The sequence below is a fragment of the Pinus tabuliformis genome, chromosome 4_2 (assembly GCF_031772625.1).
Source record: "Pinus tabuliformis cultivar Carrire ecotype Pingquan chromosome 4_2, CPIR1, whole genome shotgun sequence".
NCBI classification, from domain to species: domain Eukaryota; kingdom Viridiplantae; phylum Streptophyta; class Pinopsida; order Pinales; family Pinaceae; genus Pinus; species Pinus tabuliformis.
Window position 1 is genome coordinate 690,506,933 of NC_142304.1, and position 19,030 is coordinate 690,525,962.

Genomic DNA, 19,030 nt, shown 5'->3' on the forward strand with positions numbered 1-19,030 from the left:
ATAATCAACAAAATGGATGATATAAAAAAATCTCGAGGCAATATATCAAAGCCACTACACCTACCCTAACCCTATGTTGTTTTGATGTTGTACATTGCATACAATGAAATAGTCAAATTGTGAACTATATGCCCAATAAAGGTTAGGAAAATCATTTAAGCATAGAAGGCATGGCTAAATGGTTCACAACATTACATCAACTTGTTAACATAAATAGCAGACAATGCCTCAATTGTAGAGCCCTCGGTCTACCATTTTAAAAGGGAAAAAGAACCGAGAACCTTGATTCCACTGGAACAAAACCGAAAGAGAAAAACTTCTATCAAGGAAACCTCCACAATCCAAGTTATTTGGGTAGTGCATAACTATTATATAATTATATGAATAGTGGAGTACCCAAATGCGTGAATTTATGCAAAAGAATGATTTTACAAAACAAAATTATCATAAATTTTATTATTTCTCGGGCTCTCAAGATCCTTAACCTGAAATCAGTGCCCACGAGAATGGGAAAAAGTGAAATCCAAGGATGAAACAAACCTTTTCTTATGAAAAAAATTCCAGAGCTTTAAGACGGGGTTTTTAATCGATACAACTTGTAAAGTCAGTTTACCAACATGAAAAAATATAGGGCGGATAACTGTTTGAAGTGGAGCCATTAAGGATTTCAATATAATACCTTGTAGGAAACATAGCAACACAGAGGATATAAATTCATAATCTCCTAACTTGGGCATAAGGAATCAGGAATTTGAAAAAAATAAATAAAGTCAGATTGGCCAAAACAAACATAGAATAAGGACTGGATAGCCCACAAATTGGGTTACAATGCAAAAATCTTATATGGACTCATAATACAGGAAATACATGGAACTTAACAGGATGTATAAGACTCAAGGAACCCAAAAACCTCAACATGTAACTGTGTTCATCGACTTGACTTCCAAGTACAAAGAGTCTAGCACCCTAATCTATACAATGATCCATCAATCCTATAAATTTCATGAATTTCATAGCAGAATGGGTATGGGAAGGGCAGACCTGCTTCGTTGATTACAGAGTGAAGAGCTGAAGAAGCAATGGATATTTCCGATGGCCTTAAAGGTGGACAAGGGTACTCACACCTATCACTGACCTATGCGCTCAGAGTTTCTGATAGACCCAAACCCGATCCCACTTTATGTTTGATTTAAATCTAATATGAGATCGACCACATCGGAACTCTTCTTATGACCCTCGTTTAAAATCTCTGATACTACCCCAGACCCAATTTCTTTCAAAACTTCAATTTATTATGGCTCAAATATATGCGTGATGTTACCCGGGGGAGTTTACATCATGGTCCTTCTGGAGGACAGAATCGTAGAGTTCATGAAAACTTACAAGTTGCAGCAGATTGGAAAATACTACGATACAATTTACAAGAACTCTTCTGGCGTCGAAGATAGTAGTCTTCATCACCTGATATTTAGAAAACTCAGTTTAAATCTCCAGATGCAGCAAAAGAAAAGTCCAGCATCATTTGAAGAAACAAACAAATAAAACTAAAAGGGAAACTTCCAAATAACATGCTAAGAGCATAGATAAAGAGGCATTGTTCCATTTCTATAATCAACAACATGGATGACATAAAAAACTCTCGGGGAAATATATCAAATCCTCTACGCCTACCCTAACCCCATGTTGTTTTGAGTTATACATTGCATGCAATGAAATAGTCAGCTTATACAACTATATTCCCACTATAGATCAGGAAAATCATTGAAGCATAAAATGCATGGTTAAATGGTTCACAACATTACATCAACTTGTTTATAGAAATAGCAAACAATGCCTCAATTGTAGAGCCCTTGATCTGCTATTTTAAAAGGGAAAATGAACTGATAACCTTGATTCCACTTGAACAAAACCGAAAGAGAAAAACTTCTATCAAGAAAACATCCACATTCCAAGTTATTTGGGTCATGCATAACTGTTATATAATTATCTGAATATGCATAGTACCCAAATGCGCGAATTTATGCAAAAGAATGATTTTACGAAACAAAAATACCATATAATTTATCATTTCTTGGGCTCTCAAGATTAGTAACAATGAATCAGTGCCCGGGAGAATGGGAATAAGTGAAATCCAAGGATGAAACATACCTTTGCTTATGAAATAAAAATCGAGAGCTTTGAGATGGGGCTTTTAATCGATACAACTTTTAAATTCATTGTACCAACATGAAAAAATATAGGGCGGATAACTGTCTGAAGTGGAAACATTAAGGATTTCAATATAATACCTTGAAGGAAATAGAGCAACACAGAGGGTATAAATTCGAAATCCCCTGACTTGGGCATAAGGAACAAGGAATTTGATTAAAATAAAGTTAGATTAGCCAAAACAAACATAGAATAAGCAATGGATAGCCCACAAATTGGCTTACAATGTAGAAATATTACATGGACTCATAATACAGGAAATACATGGAACTTAACAGGATTTACATGACTCAAGGAACCCAAATACCTCAACCTATAATTGTGTTCGTTGATTGGACTTCCAAGTACAGAGAGTCTATCACCCTAATCTATACAACGATCCATCAATCCTGTAAATTTCATGAATTTCAAAGAAGAATGGGTGTGGGAAGGGCAAAGCTACTTCATCGATTACATAGTGAAGAGTTGAAGAATTCATGGATATTGCCGCTAGCCTTCAAGGTGGACAAGCGGTACTCGCACCTATCCCTGGCCTATGTGCTCGGAGTTTTCGATAGGTACGGACCCGATCCCACTTTATGTTTGATTTAAATCTGATATCGGATCCACCACATCGGAACTCTTCTTATGACCCTTGTTTAAAATCTATGATACCACCCCAGACCTAATTTCTTTCAAAACTTCAATTTATTATGGCTCAAATATATGTTTGTTGTTACTCGAGGGAATTCGTGTCATGGTCCTTCTGGAGGGCGGGAATTGTAGAGTTCATGGCAACTTACTTGTTTCTTTACATTGCGATCATGGGTGTCAAGAGGGCCAACAATGTTTACACCTGCTGGAAACAATGGTATCGCGAGGGTCAAGGTGAAGGCCATAAGAGCGAGGTTGGGCCATGGAATTACCATCCCAGTCGATCCTTTCAATTGAGCGAAAGTTCCTCCTCAGGTGAATGGATATTAATACATGATTTCCATATATGATTATAACGAAGTCGTTGGTATGTCACTGCCAAGGTCACAAATGACGACCACCAATATTCAATATTAACGAACAGTAGGAGGTTTCGTACAACTTTTAAGGGTAACAAAATATGAACACCCATACCTCTTGTTAAAGCAAAAGTTGGTCCTGAATTTTTTTTGCGCAATTGAATTACTTTTTTATGTTTCATATTGTTCATATCGCAGGAGATTCTATCAAATTAACCAAGTGTCGTATTGATCATGGACATGATCTTCTTGCTAAGAAAATCGGGGCATGGAGAAGAAGGTTTTAGAAAATTTTCTTTTACCATGATGAAAATGATATTATATATTATTGGTTCATGGTTCTTCTGATCAGCCATATACCATGCCTCCCTATACCACTCTTTAATTTGATGTGGAATTACTTAACTAGCCTTATATTGTTGAAGCATGCAAGAATGGTGGAAACTCTCAAATTCTGATGTTGGATGAGCCATTTCATTTCCAGAATTGGAATTTTTAGAAATGCCAAAAGCACCTGCATCTCACAATTATTCTTCTTTTCTGCTTGCATTTTTATTTTGATTTTGGACTATCAAATGTAAAACTATGCTTCTTAGGCATTGTTGTTTTATTTGTGATGTAGCGTGAAAGGATTTTCACTTTTTTGCAAACGAATTTTTGATTCACTACCCCTTTGCTATTCTGATGACAACCTCTACTTACAATTTTACTCATAGCATTTTTGATGACCTGGACTTCTCCAAATCACCAACCCAAAAAGATCCAGCAAATTCGCTCCAAATAAGGGCTTGGGTGAATCATAAGACCTAATTCACCCTCGTTTATAAACCTCGAGGAATTTTTATTGACAGTGCCCCTCTATTGTTATGATGACCCCCTCTGCTTACAATTTTACTCTGCATTTCTGATGACATGGACTTCTCCAAATCACCAGCCCAAAAAGATCAAGAAAAGTCACTCCAAAGAAAGGATTGGGTGAATCATAAGACCTAATTGACCCACATTTATAAACCCTGAGGTAAATCTCAATGCAGTGTCAGTTACTGCCCATATTACTAGGAAGTGGAGTGGGAGATTAGAAACTAAATAGGAAATAGGAATGAAATGAGAAATTGGTCTCGAGGGTTTTAAGTTTTGAGAGATAATAAATATAAATCATGCTTTTCCATTGAACTATATTATGCATAGAATATTTCTTAATAATAAATAATGAACTAATGTAGTGTCACAACAAGGCGGGAACATGATGGGAACCGGAAGGGGTCTCCTAGTCAGGCTTCTGGCAGCAAAAGACATTGTTGTAGGGAATGGGAGTTGGGCATAGAATATCAAGTCACAGTGTTATGGTTTCACTGGAGGTGTTGTACCAATTGAGACATTCATGAGAAAAGTAGGATTAGATGCACTAATATTCATAGGTAACATGATGTAGATTGTGTGGTTTGGAATATAAATTGTAAAAGATGGTTGTATCTTGCTTTTACCAAACTGAAAATTTCATAGTTTTCAAAGTTTTTACCCGTGAGACCCAAAGTCATACTATTTGGAATGACAGTCACTTGAAAAACTTAAAATGGAGAGCCAACTCACTGACTTAGCCAAGCTTGGTGCAAAACTCGGCATATTGAAAATTACATCATCATTTTGCAATCTATTAAGGTTATGGAATTTGGGTTTTTAGTTTGTTTGTGAGGAATATGATAAATATTGAATAACACACCCTGACTGTTTGTGGAGTTTTAGTTGAAAAACCAGCGAAAAAATAATTGAACATCCTTCAAAAACCTACAATATTATGTGCCCTAGATCACCTAATGTTATATATGTTTTCCAATGTGTTTTCTCTCCCCAAAGAAATAAGGCACTCGTGAAACTATGGTCTGAAAATTTGGCTCTCTGCTTTCCAACAATTTTTTAGACCAAATTTTCAAAAATTTGTAAATAATATTGATTTTAGGTATTTGAGCCTAGTCCAACTGTCTTTCCAACAAAAATTCCTCTCTCAGCAAAGAGCAATAATAGAATTTACTAAACTCCATATAAAAAAGTATGAATTTCTTCTATAATGACTTAATGAATTATGTTCACAGACCCTGTGAGTTATTAGTGAGTTGTTGAGTTTTGGTCAGTTTCAACAAGTTTGGTCAAACTTGCTTAGTTTGACCAAAAGTTTTGAACTTGGCTTTCGACGCTTGCTTACTCATATGCATGCTTCAAATTGTAATCTTTCCTATGAATAGTTGGTTAGATATTTTTCAAGTTACTAAGATATTTGTACTTGGGGGAACTTGTAAAACATAATGCCTTCTATTATTAGATTCTTTTCTACACTTTTATGTGATCACAATAAAAGGAATATTGATTCCTTGCTTCCTAAACTTGTTATGCAGAGTTGCTTCGTCGATTACAAAGGAAGAGCCGAAGAAGCCATGGACATTGTCGTTGACATTCAAGGTGGAAAAGCAGGACTCGTGCCTATCATTGGCCTATGTGCTCGAAGTTTCTGATAGGCCCAGACCTGATCCCATTTTATGTTTGATTTAAATCTGATGTAGAATCCACCACATCTGAACTCTTCTTATAACCCTCGTTTAAAATCTCTGATACCACCCCGTACCTGATTTCTTTCAAAACTTTAATTTATTATGGCTCAAATATATTTGTGTTGTTACTCGGGGGATTTCACGTCATCGTCCTTCTGGAGGGCAGGAATTGCAGAGTTCATGGCGACTTTCTTGTTTCTCTACATTGCGATCCTTGTGGTCGTGGGTGTCAAGAGATCCAACAATGTTTTCACCTGTAGGAAACAGTGGTATGGTGAGGGTCAAGGTGAAGGCCATAAGAGCGAGGTTGCGCCATGGAATTACCATCCGAGTCGATCTTTTTGGCTGAGCGAAAGTTCCTCCTCAAGAGAATGGATATTAATACATGATTTCCAAATATGACTATAGCGAATTTGTTGGTTTGTCACTACCAAGGTCACGATCGACGACCACTAGTATTCAATATTAATGAACAGGAAGAGATTTCATACAACTTTTAAGGGTAACAAAAGATGAACACTCATACCTCTCGTTAAAGGAAAAGTTTCTCCTAAAATTTGTTGCGCGATCGAATTAATTTTTTATGTTGCATATTGTTCATATCATAGGAGATTGTATCAAATGAACCAAGTGTAGTATTGATCAAGAACATGATCTTCTTGCTAAGAAAATCGGGGCATGGAGAAGAAGGTTTTAGAAAGGTTTTGTTACCATGATGAAAATGATATTATATACTATTGGTTCATGGTTCTTTTGATAGGCCAGCTACCATGCCTCCCTATACCACTCTTTAATTTGATGTGGAATTATTGTCCTGGCCTTATATTGTTGAAGCATGCAAGAATGGTGGCAACTCTCAAGCAAATATTGTCTCAAATAATACTAAGAGTTAGAAATGTTGCAAAGCTACTAGGTTGCAGTGTTTCAGAGCTTATGACAACATTATTGACCCCTAGGATTCAAGATGGAAATGAAGACATTATGCAAGGGCTTACTCATTCACAAATTTACTTTCATTATGTCTAATATCAAAGACATAATGTCGCAATCGAGTTTAAGGGGAAATTTTTCAAGTTGTTCTTGTGATTAGAAAACACTTCATCTCATCTCGTTCGGTATCAATTCAAATGGATTGAAACTTCCATATGTCTTTGAACAAGGCCTTGTCCTACAGTAGTAATCATGTTGTGGCGTGATAGAATTAATTCAGATATCTTGACTAGGATATCCTACTTGGATGTCTCACTAGAACTTTCCGAATTGGTATAGGTTCCTCTATTCAACAAACAATATTGGTCAAGATGCACCTAGTATCTCAGTGCAATACTTAGAAAAATTAAAATTTTTCCTGAGATGTATCAATCTTGGTTTCACAAAATCTTTTTTTCTTCGAACATGACAGATTTTCCACTGGAAGATATTTCGATTCAAACTCTTTGTGGAATTCTTGCAATGCAAAAAGATTTGGAAGGTTGTGAAACTAATCGCCAATTTTAGAAGCTCAAAAGAGCCCCCATAGTCTCACGATCTTTTATAAGAGGAGAAAATGCAATGGATAACCAAACCTTGTCTTTAAACTATGTTTCTTATGAGGCTAGCCAAAGGGAGCTTTTGGAAACAATAGGGAGTCCCCTTCCTAAATTAGGGTTGGTAATATAATGAAATTTCTCTTTCAATTCCCATGGATAGCAAATATTTTGAATGTTTCTGATTCATGCAAGAGAAATCCTAAGAGGAGAGTTGGGTTACAGCTTAAAAATATGACTTAGGTGATCTCCTCATACCAATATACTTATATATTGTTGAATCTCTATATGATATAAATTGTGTTCAAAATATTTTATAACACTTTGAACTCGTCAACAATATGAGTAATTGGCAATGGGGTTCTTGGCAACAGAGTGCTTATGCAAGAAACTTTTGAAGGAAGGAAGGCCTATAATGCAATGTCACAAAGAGTCTAGCGAGAATGTGATGTCGCAAGGAGCTGAATGAGTCAATGCCATATCATTAGGAATAAGACCACATCACAAAGAATAAGTCTTATTAGTGCCTCATCGCAAAGAAAATATGTTCGTTGTGCCACATCACAAAGAAGAGAGATTAATATTAACTCAATCACAAAGTAGAAGCACTCATTGCGCTACATCAATAGAATCAAGAATCATTGTACCGTAGTGCAATCAAATGCATTATGTCACCACATTGCGTCCCATTGTTGTGCCAGTGTGCCATCAATCCGTTAGCCCGCACTATTCAACTAACTTGTGTTGCACTGAGAACCATCATGTGTTACTAAAATGATTGTTTGTCTCTTTGCACTTTGTTCTCATCTAATCATTCTTGTGTAACAATCCTTCTCCTAATTGCTTGAAAAGATCTATGTATGAATCAAATTTGGACATCGATCATACCATGTATAAAACAAAATATACAAAGGAGTGCTAAACAAGGGGAGGAGCTCGTTGTAATAATTTTTCAATTATAGTTACAGTGGTTCTACTTGTGACATCAGATACATCAATTGAAAATTTGTAGACTCAATGGCTATGGGTTGAAGAATGTACCATTATCATCTCTTCAAGAAAACAGAGAACTCACAGTCCAGAGAATGATAAGATTGAATGCCCTTAAAGGAGTTGCTTAAGATGTCTAAATGGCCAAAGTGGACGGTTTCCATGAATTATCAATTAGTGAACTGAATATGGAAATATCCTCAACATGTTCAAGAAAATCTCCATGTTTAAGGTTATCAGCATAGATGATAATGAGGTCATGACACGTTAAGAAATACATGTTGAATTGAAGAAAATGGTTGTTAACGACACTTGCAGTAGCATATATTGGATTTTGTTTAACTTCTTGCAATGCAATTGTCTTCTTGAGGCACATCTCTTCATCTATAAACCTTGTGGTCCAATTTTGATGCCACCACTAGAGACGAGAGTAGAAGACCTGAAAACAACAATTTTCGCTAAATTTCATAGCAGAGTGGGTATGGGAAGGGCTTAGATATTAAATGGGATACATAGATCTTATAACCAAAACTCTTTCCCCACTTAGAGGGAATGTTTCAATGCCAGTGCCAGTGTGGTCGACAGAAGTCCCATTTGCCCCAACACTGCAGTATAAACACATAAACTCTGTGGAAAAACCAAACACATTGTCAAAATCCAGATCACACCTGTCTCAGAATAAAGAGCTTTTCTTCTAAACTTTATTCATTTTTTATTTAAATGGATCTAGTTGTCCATGACAACTTCTAGGTGAGCCATCCAATACTCACGAAACCCTTAGTTGCCCTTACATTTTTAATAAGATAGATGACTAACACTAATCTCCAAGATGAATAATTTAATTTAAGATGATCCTATGATTTGTCTGCTTGGTGAAAGAAAACCAGTACTATTTTCCCCAAATAATTTCCTTGTATAGTGTTCCCAAGTGCGTGGAAGGGAAAAACTAAGAGAAAAAAAATCGAAAATGTCTGGAAGGAAAGAGACCCATCAACTTACAGTTTTCACCAGAGGCCTGTACTGAAATGAGAAAAACTAGGGATATTCTGGTTAAGGGAAAAAAATGCTCCTAAAATTTGTTGAGCAGTCAAATTAGAGGAAGACATTTCATGCAGCTTCTAAAGGTAACAAAAAATGAACACCCATACCTCTCGTTAAAGGAAATTTGCTCCTGAAATTTGTTGCGCAATCGAGTTACAAGAAGTGGAACAAGTTTGGATATGAAATTCCACTCCCTTCTACGAGTGTTATTAAAATTTAGTAATACAAATCTTCATCATCACATAAATTTTAATGGAATTGTTCTAAACTTTGTTAATTTTCCTACATTTGCAACACTATGATAGCAACAAAAAATCGCATAGCATTTCTTCAAAATCACAAGTTGAGCAGGAAGAGTTGGGTTTACTACGTAGTAAGAAATAAATTAAAAATGATTAGGAAGTTTATGCTAAAAAATTCCACAGGAACAATGGTATTCAATTTTTATCATCCTTTTGTGTGCGTATGCCTTCTATAATTAGATTCTTTTCTGCACTTTTATGTGATCACAATAAAAGGAATGTTAACTCCTCGCTTCTTAAACTCATTATGCAAAGCCGCTTCGTCGATTACAAAGTGAAGAGACGAAGAAACCATGCATATTTTCATTGGTCTTCAAGGTGGACAATCAAGACTCGCGCCTATCGCTTGCCTATGTGCCTGGAGTTTTCGATAGGCCCGGATCCGATCCAAAATTATGTTTGATTTAAATCTAATAGCGAATCCACCACATCGGAACTCTTCTTATGACCCTCGTTTAAAATCTCTAATTCCACCCAAGCATAATCCAGAGGGCCGATTATGGAAGATCTTGTACTTCCGATAAGCTACAACCTCTTTTAAATTTTCGAACTTTGGTTATGTAATACATTTATTATTATAAAGGGCCAATGTTATACGTATCGCATTTTTGGTATTGCAAAATCAATAAACTACAACCACTTTATGGAAAGACGCATGTGCTTTATAACCTAAAAGTCACTATTCAGACCTACTGTATATCGCAAATTTTTTGTCTTGTCTCATTTTAAAAACTTTGATATCCATACCTCTGATACCACTCCTCCTCTGCCACTTGTCACTTCCTAATAAGCTCTATTTTACTCAAACATGGATGAACTCAGGGTCTGCATGTTGTATCAGCCTTGCTTTGCGCGTCTTTGTGCAAATGATAATATTTACTATGTCTTTATCAATTTGATTAATTAATCATTCTATTCAACTTTGCCAAAATAATAAAATTAATCTTTTCAATTATTAGTATTTTTATTCCAAATTAATAAATTGTGATTTCATTTCAATCCATATTCACATAACTTAACTTTACCCACTTTTAACTAACTTAATTAAAATAAATTAATATTTTTAACTATTATCAACATGGAAATAATATTTTTTTTACTATTATTAAATTAAGTGTATTTTATCTAATCTTATATTTTTATTATATATCATTATAATAATTGCATTTAATCTATGTTAATTTAATTTTAATATTTACTATTTTTTTATCAATTTGATTATTAATATTGATCTTTTCAATTATTAGTATCTTTATCCCAAATTAATAAATCATGGTTTCGTTTCAATCCATATTCACATTTAACTTAATTTTACCCACTCTTAACTAATTTAATTAAATTAAATTAATATTTTTAACTACTATCAATATGAAAATAAAATGGAGAAACCCCAAATTTTGTTCATACAAGAAACCAAATGTAACTCTAAAATACTGGACCAGACACTTGCAAAAGCGTGGCCAGGCAGCAAAGCAGCAGCAGTGGATGCTTTTGGTGCATCAGGAGGGCTAACCAGAATATGGGATGAACGAGCTATCACACTTGATAATATTCATGCAAGCATTTTATACAAGCCACCTTCCATATTACAGGGATTAATGTACATGGTCATCTAACCAATGTCTACTTCCCCCAAGAAGCAATAAATAAGATAGACATACTGAATACCTTAGACTTGATCAACTCGGAAAGAACAAATCCAATCTGGATCACAGGAGGAGACTTTAATATGATAATAAGGTTGGAAGAGAAAAGAGGGGGCAGGGCTAGATTGGAAAATGAAAGCATTCACTTCAAAAACTTCATTCAAGATAAATGTCTCATAGACATGGCATCCAATAATGGTGTATACACATGGAATAACAAACAAGCAAGAGCACATCAAATCGCCTCACGATTGGATCAGTTCATGCTTTCAGACAATGCAATCCATATAGGTGGGGACTTCACGGCATCAATCTTACCAATCACAGGTTCAGATCACAGGCCAATCGCGCTTCAATGGCAGAGGCCGGGTAATGCCACTCACAGGCCCTTTTGCTTCGAGTCTTTCTGGATAATGCACCCAGATTTCAACAATCTGATACATGCAGTTTGGAAAAATTTCAAACCTCTGGATGGTACAAAAATGTATCAGTTCCAGCAAAAACTTAAAAATCTCAAAAGAAACATTAAACAATGGAATCAGAATACCTTTGGAAATATCTTCCAAGCACAATGTGGACTAGATCAAGAAATGAAACAACTACAACAGAGAATCATCACGAAAGGAAGGTCTAAAGACACCTCAGAGCTGGATAAACACCTACAATCACAACTATCTGAAAGAGCTGAGCAAGAAGAAATACTTTGGAAGAAAAAATCCAGAATTAGATGGCTTAAAGAGGGCGAAAGGAACACAAAGTTCTTCCATCACACTACTATCAAGAGAAGAATGCATAACAACATCACCAATAATCAGAATCCACATGGGGATTGGTTGGAAAAACATGAGGACATTGAACAAGAGTTCATTAATCATTTTAAGAAGGTACACCGGGAACCTCAGATAAATAGAATGCAGGCGATTGAAAAAATAGCCAAGAATATCCCTAAGATTATAACTGAGGAACACAATCAGCTCCTCTTGAGGCCAATCTCTTTACCAGAAGTGGAGAATGTCGTGCAACATCTCAAAGAAGGAAAAGCGTTGGGCCCCGATGGCTTTACTTCCAATTTCTTCCACAGATTTTGGGATCTTATTAAAGACGAGGTCTGGCAAGTCGTGGAGGAATCTAGAACTAATAGATGGTTGCCTCCCTCTCTGAATGCAACCTTTTTAGCTCTCATCCCCAAGGAAGATCACTCTCAGACACCAGACAAATTCAGGCCCATTGCTCTTTGTATGTCATATACAAAATCATCTCCAAAGTAATTGCTTCCAGACTTAAACCTCTGCTCCATCTACTCATATCACCCAAGCAATCAGGCTATGTGGAAGGAAGGCAGATCACGGATGGAATCATTCTCACTCACGAGATTATTCACTCCTTGAAGCAATTCAAAAAGGCAGGTATGCTCCTAAAAATCGATCTTTCAAAAGCTTTTGATAGTTTAAGCTGGAAATATATACACAAAATGCTGATAGCCTTTGGCTTCTCCCCCCCCCCCGGGTCAGATGGGTCATGAGTCTTATTTCCTCTTCCTTCTTCTCCATTCTGATCAATGGAATCCCTTCCTCACCCTTTCGCCCCTCCAGAGGCATCTGGCAAGGAGATCCCCTCTCCCCTTTCCTTTTTGTTATAATGGCGGAAGGACTGGGAAGATGCATCAAAGAAGCACTTCATTCCCAGCAATTAAGAGGTCTTTCTTTTCCCAACACCCCAGTCTTCACCCACCAACAATTCGTGGATGATAATATGCTATTTGGCCATCCCTCAGTCCAGGAAGCTCTCAAATTAAAAACCATTTTGTCAAATTTTTCGGATGCCTCTGGGGCTTGTATTAACAAGACCAAATCCCAGATCTTCTTCTTTCATACCCCTGCTACAACCAAAGCCTCAATCGCTCGAATCCTGGGCTTTTCAATAGCTGCTCTTCCCTCCAAATACCTAGGAGCTCCCATGACGGACTCTGCTTTAAAGCACTCATCCTGGAAAATACTTTTGGAAAAATTAGAAGCCCGCCTCTCTTCCTGGACTTACCGTATGCTAAACATGGCTAGCCGTCTAGTCCTAATCAAATCCATGCTGCAATCCATGCCGCTCTACCTTTTTTCAGTTATGGCAGCTCCAAAATGGGTCCTCAAAGAAATTAGAAATCTTCAAAGATCTTTCTTGTGGGGGAACACAAGCCAAAAGAGAAAATGGGCCTTGGTTAAATGGGACACAGTGTGCCTCCCGAAAATTTATGGAGGTACTGGGCTTTGTGATCCTCAGCATAGTAATGTGGTCATGGGAGCTCGCATCTGGTGGAAATGGATCTCGGAGCCACATACTCCTTGGGCCATCCTTTGGACAGCGAAATACGCCAATAACGGACCAGTTAATGATTTAATCATACTCACAGAAGTAAGATCAGGTTCTCTTATTTGGAATGCAGCTAAACAGCACAAGGATGTAATTCAACAGCACAGCTTCTGGGAAATTAGGAATGGTAATAATGCCCGGTTTTGGGAAGATTCATGGCAGCAACAACCCAAGTTGAAATACCTAATCAAACCTCAACACATACAGGACTAGGAAGGGCATCTGATGGCAAAGGTAAATCAATATTGGATGCCTACCTATGCTCAAGGATATAGGAAATAGATAAATTCGAACCACATCATCAGGCAAGGCACTCATCTCATCAAGGACAATATGGAAAAAGAGATTTCCAACGGGAAAATACGCTACTTGGATAAGAGGGATAAAATCAGATGGGGTTATAAAGCTAAAGGAACCTTCTCCACACAAGAAGCTTACAATTTAACAATAAGCACCCAAATAGTCAAAGACTCACTATGGAACAAAGTTTGGGCCCCCACCATTTGGCCAAAGTCTCCACTTTCCTTTGGCTACTATGCCAAAAAAAATCTCACTTGGGACAACCTACATAAAAGAAGCTTTCATGGGCCTTCTATGTGTCCCAACTGCAAAAAGGCGGAAGAAACCACAGAGCACCTAATAAATTCTTGCCCACTAGCGAATGGACTCTGGGAAAAAGTAAGCTTTCGATGCCAAAAAGACGGACGAGATAAGGAGAATATCTCTAACACTATACGTACTTGGGCAAACAATCCTTACAAAAGCAAACTGTTAAATGCACTATGGAGACTAATCCTAGGATTCATCATGTGGAATGTTTGGAAAGAAAGGAATCGACGCATCTTCAAGGATCGGTCCTCCTCTTTAGAAGTTATATGGAATAATATAGGTCAAAACCTTCGAGAAACCTTGCTGCTTCAAGCCTAGTTAGAAGAATATTATCCCACCATCCCTCAGGAATAGACTATAAGGGAAAACTGGAACCTTCAATGGAAGCATACACAAGCAAATCAAGCTAGAAATTCCTCACAAGGAAAGACAACAGACAGATGGACCCCTCCGCCCTAGCACATGATTCAACTCAACTTTGACGGGGCGTCTAAGGGAAATCCAGGCAAAGCCGGATATGGAGGAGTCTTCAGAGATCACAAGGGCATCCCACTTCTAACTTATTTGGGTTCAATTGGCTGGGATACAAATAACTCGGCGGAATTAGAAGGGATATGGCAGGGGCTTCTCCTAGCACAACTCCATGATTTCTTCCCACTCATAGTTGAAGGGGATTCCCAGATTCTCATCAACATGGTTAATCAGATCCTGCAAGGGACGCCCTCCTACAAGGTGGGAAGCAGTTGGAGACTGGCAGAGAGACTTGAGCTAATTGAAAATTGGCTCTCAACCCACAGAGCTGTAAATTTCAAACACTCCCGCAGGGATGGAAACAAAGTAGCAGACCTTCTTGCTAACATTGGGGTAGATAGTGGAAGGACTTTTCATGCAGGCACTCTTAATACTATGGCCACTACTTCTCAGCTACAGGAATACAGAGAATTGGTGCAGATGGAAATGGTTCAGGAAGAAGAAACGCACCCGGATGTGGGTGTTCATCCCAAGCATTAGAATGACAAGACGGCAAGGTGGCGGATGGGCTGGCCACATGGCCCCCTGCAACTTCCCCCATGCCACTCTGAATGGCATTCATGGCACCCTGCAGAAGCCATTAAATGACTGCACAGGCCGAGGCAAAGCCAATTCCCACATAGCCCAGGTGAGTTTAACCATGGAGCCTGCGAATTTCTCTGTTATTCCCCCCCCTAATTCACTGTGCATGTCCTCCGTAGGCGGGAGAGCCTAATGTGCGCACCGTCACTGGTAGTAGATGCTGGCTTTTAAGTTGTATAGATCTAGGTAATGGATTCCACCATTCCCACACCAACCTCTGCATTCTTGCTCAGGACCATAACTCCTCTGTAATTTCCCCGCACCGCTCCTCTGTCAATTCATCCACTATCCTTGCTGCTTCTCCCCCTGTCACCATCCCTACCATGGTCCACCATCGTATGCACAGTAGAAGAGGAGGCACAAGAGGTGGTAGCTCGCGCTCTCCTGCAATGCCTAGCCCCGATTCAATTTCTCCTGACTCCTCCGCCGACAACCCCAACCCGATTAGTTTTGCGGGGCGCTATCCTGAGACTCAAAGCGGCCGAGGCAGAGCCCTGATCCATGGCATTGGTCATGGAGATACTATTCTCCGCACTGCTACCTTCCCCCTTCCTCCGCACCCTGCTACTCACACCACGCAGTTCCACTTTCGCAATCTTCTGAATCGCCCAATTATCGTCGCCACTGTCTCAATTACCTTCACGGAAGAAATTGAATAGCCAGCTCCTCTGGCTGATCACGCTGAGGAGGAGACCAGAGCAGGACCGAGCAGCAGGAGACGGGACAACACTGGTGATCGGGAAGTTGATGAAGTTCGGGAAACCCTGCATGGCCCAGCAGTTGCTAGCAGTCAGCATGTTGAGAAAGGCAGGCTTAGTTACACGCAGGCCTTTGGTAGTCGCAGCGGTGACACGTCAGGACCGCGTGTTGGAGCATGCAGCATTGAGGGAGGCCAACTAGTTCATGGATGTGGCGAGTTGGATGAGGATGAAGACCCGTACAAGTACGCGTGTCCGATTGTGGAGGAACCAGCCCCGGACGACTGAGTGCCATGTGTCGAGTTGCCAGGTGGACGTTTTGTCATGTTGATGGTTCAGTTATTGTTTAGTCTTATGTGTCTCTTGGTCAAGATTATGATTTGGTTCAAATGTTTCTATTATGCTGTGGTAAAACTAGTTACCCTTGTGTGGGCTATTTTTGGACTTATAATTTTTTGGATTGGTTTCCCCTCTGTTGGGGCAGTCAAAAATAGTTATTCTGGCTGTGTGATGAATTTTGCTAGGATCCTCTATGGTTGAGCCTCACTGTAATCCTTTTTTTGTATCATATTAATAGATTAAACTTACTTAGAAACTATATATATATATATATATATGAAAATAATAGCTTTTTTTTACTATTGTTAAATTGAGTATATTTTTATTATTATTTACCCTTGTTGAGTTGAATCGATTACTATGTATTCAATTTCTAATTTTTTTAAATAATTTTATAAAAGAAATTTAATCAACAGTCTCATCATGCTTATTCTCTCTGATGGCTAAATTATAACTCCATCCTATATTTAGAATCAATCTAGTACTATTCACATCATCATAAGCTTATTGTCCTTAAAGATGGGTGGTCGAGCATATCAATAACAACACAGAATACCAGAAATTATTAAAAATAAAATTGTCCCAACCATTAAAAAGTATTAATTAAAATAAAATTGAGGTAAAATAATCAATTGAAGTAATTAAATTAAATTTGAGTTGGTCAAATTAAGGGTGGCTTTTGAACTCCAAATTTATGAGAAGTCATGGTATTGAAAATAAATTAATATTAATTACAATAATTCATCATTTAAAAAGATTATATTAATATATATTATTTCATTGATTTCAGAGTTCTGTGATCCATATCGCTATTCAGAGTGTATTTCAGAGTAATCACATCATTGGTTTTGAGTCAACGTTTCAAACTGTAAGTGTGATTCATCCTCAGGACAAAGATGAACCACAATAAATATGAATCAAAACTAATATTGTAATTAATCCGAAACACATTCTGAATAGATATATTATTTCATTTACAAAATATAATTTTTATTCCACTTACAAAATAAAACTTACAATTTTCAAATATTTAAGATATTATATTAATAAAAACAAACACAAATATATACCATTAAATTTCATAAAATTTATTTTAGTAAAGTGTATATTAGAAAATTAAAATTAAAATGAATGTAATGTTCTAGAAACATATTGGCTCGGTGAACTTACATTGAAAAAAAAAATCAAGTAAAATAGTTAACTGAAATAATTAAGGGAAACATGATTTGGTAAAGTTACTAATGGTTCTGAGCTCTAAGTTTATGAGAACTTACCATATTGACCCATAGTATTCATGTGAAAAATAACATATTTAAAAAGAACCTAAATCTATTTTAACTCCAAATCTACCAAGTAAAAATAAAATATGTTTTCACTCTAAAAAATATTTTAATAAACACAAAATTAAAATAGATCTCAACTAATTTTTTTATAACATCTTTTCCCTATCGAAAAAAACACAATAATTTTGTAAAATTTTAATTTATTTTAATGAATATTAAAATACCATAACACAACCGCTGTAAATTATTCTTAGAGAATAAATGCTTCCTTATATTTTAATACAATGCCACGCCATGCTACGTGGCTGAAATGTTTCACGCAACCTTTTATATGGTGGTGCCACGGACACCTAGCGTGTCCAGCACCCTAACTATTATCCGTACCCACGTGCTTCCATTGTAACCGAGGAAGATACATGTAACCTAAAAAGGTAAGTGGCCCCTACAATAGTACTAACTAAAAACCACCCCCACACCTACACCCACAAATTATATATCCCAATATATATATACCAAAAGCAAAAAGAAAACTCGCATGACAAGAATCCAAGTTACATGGCAGGTAAAGAAATCCCATATGTAGTCGAATTAAATCAATGGCAATTAATTTTTGAATCAAATTTAGAAAAGTATCTACTCTCCGGCTAATGTACAATGACAAAATTGAGTAGTGCGCATACAACAATAGCGGCAGTGCATTGTTCTTTAGCGATAAATTGGTATGGAAAACAAGATTTTTAATCTTTAAATAGGCTTTATTACAATACTATGGGCTAATGCATAGCTCATCAATATCACATGTTGAGAAAACCATAAGTCATTTCATATGACATTTTTTTAATTAATGAATTTAATTAAAAAAACAAAAAATAATAACTATTTTGAAAATAGATTTCATCCTTTCATTTGTGTATACTACTAAGAATATTTTATAATATTTTATGGAAATTAAATCCCTACCATCCACTTAATAATTATCATAATTAAACTAAAATTATAAAAACCCTATTCCAAAATAGATAGATATAATTAAGCCCAAAGGTTTTTATTATGAGGTTCATCCTCACGACACTGTAGCAGATTCGTCGGCCTACAAAGAATATACCCATTCGATGGTGGTTATTAACACAATTTATTGACGGTGGTTATTGTTGTCGACTCATCCATCTCTTAATTCTTTTGGCCCTTCTGCGCTTAGCTCCTCCCCGCATTTCTCATCATATGACCACTGACCGACACAACGACTTTGCTTACAGAATGAACAATGGCAGAGTTGTTACTGAATCCGCAAGTCCAAGGCAAACTTCAAGGAGAGTCGGACATGGTTATCGAGCATCACAAAAGCGAGAAGTTGTTGTATCTACATATTTCCAAATAAT

At 37.0% G+C, this 19,030-nt stretch overlaps 1 protein-coding gene across 1 annotated transcript; it reads left to right on the forward strand.

Moving 5' to 3' along the window:
* The first annotated feature begins 11,430 nt into the window (after positions 1–11,430).
* On the forward strand, positions 11,431–12,516 carry LOC149171350 (uncharacterized). The gene has a single exon (XM_089425939.1). The coding sequence runs from the start codon at positions 11,431–11,433 to the stop codon at positions 12,514–12,516; it is 1,086 nt and encodes a 361-aa protein (XP_089282065.1).
* Positions 12,517–19,030: the final 6,514 nt, after the last annotated feature.

Coding starts and splice junctions, on each gene's coding strand:
- LOC149171350 (XM_089425939.1), top strand. CDS start 11,431: ATGGCATCCAATAATGGTGTATACACATGGAATAACAAACAAGCAAGA.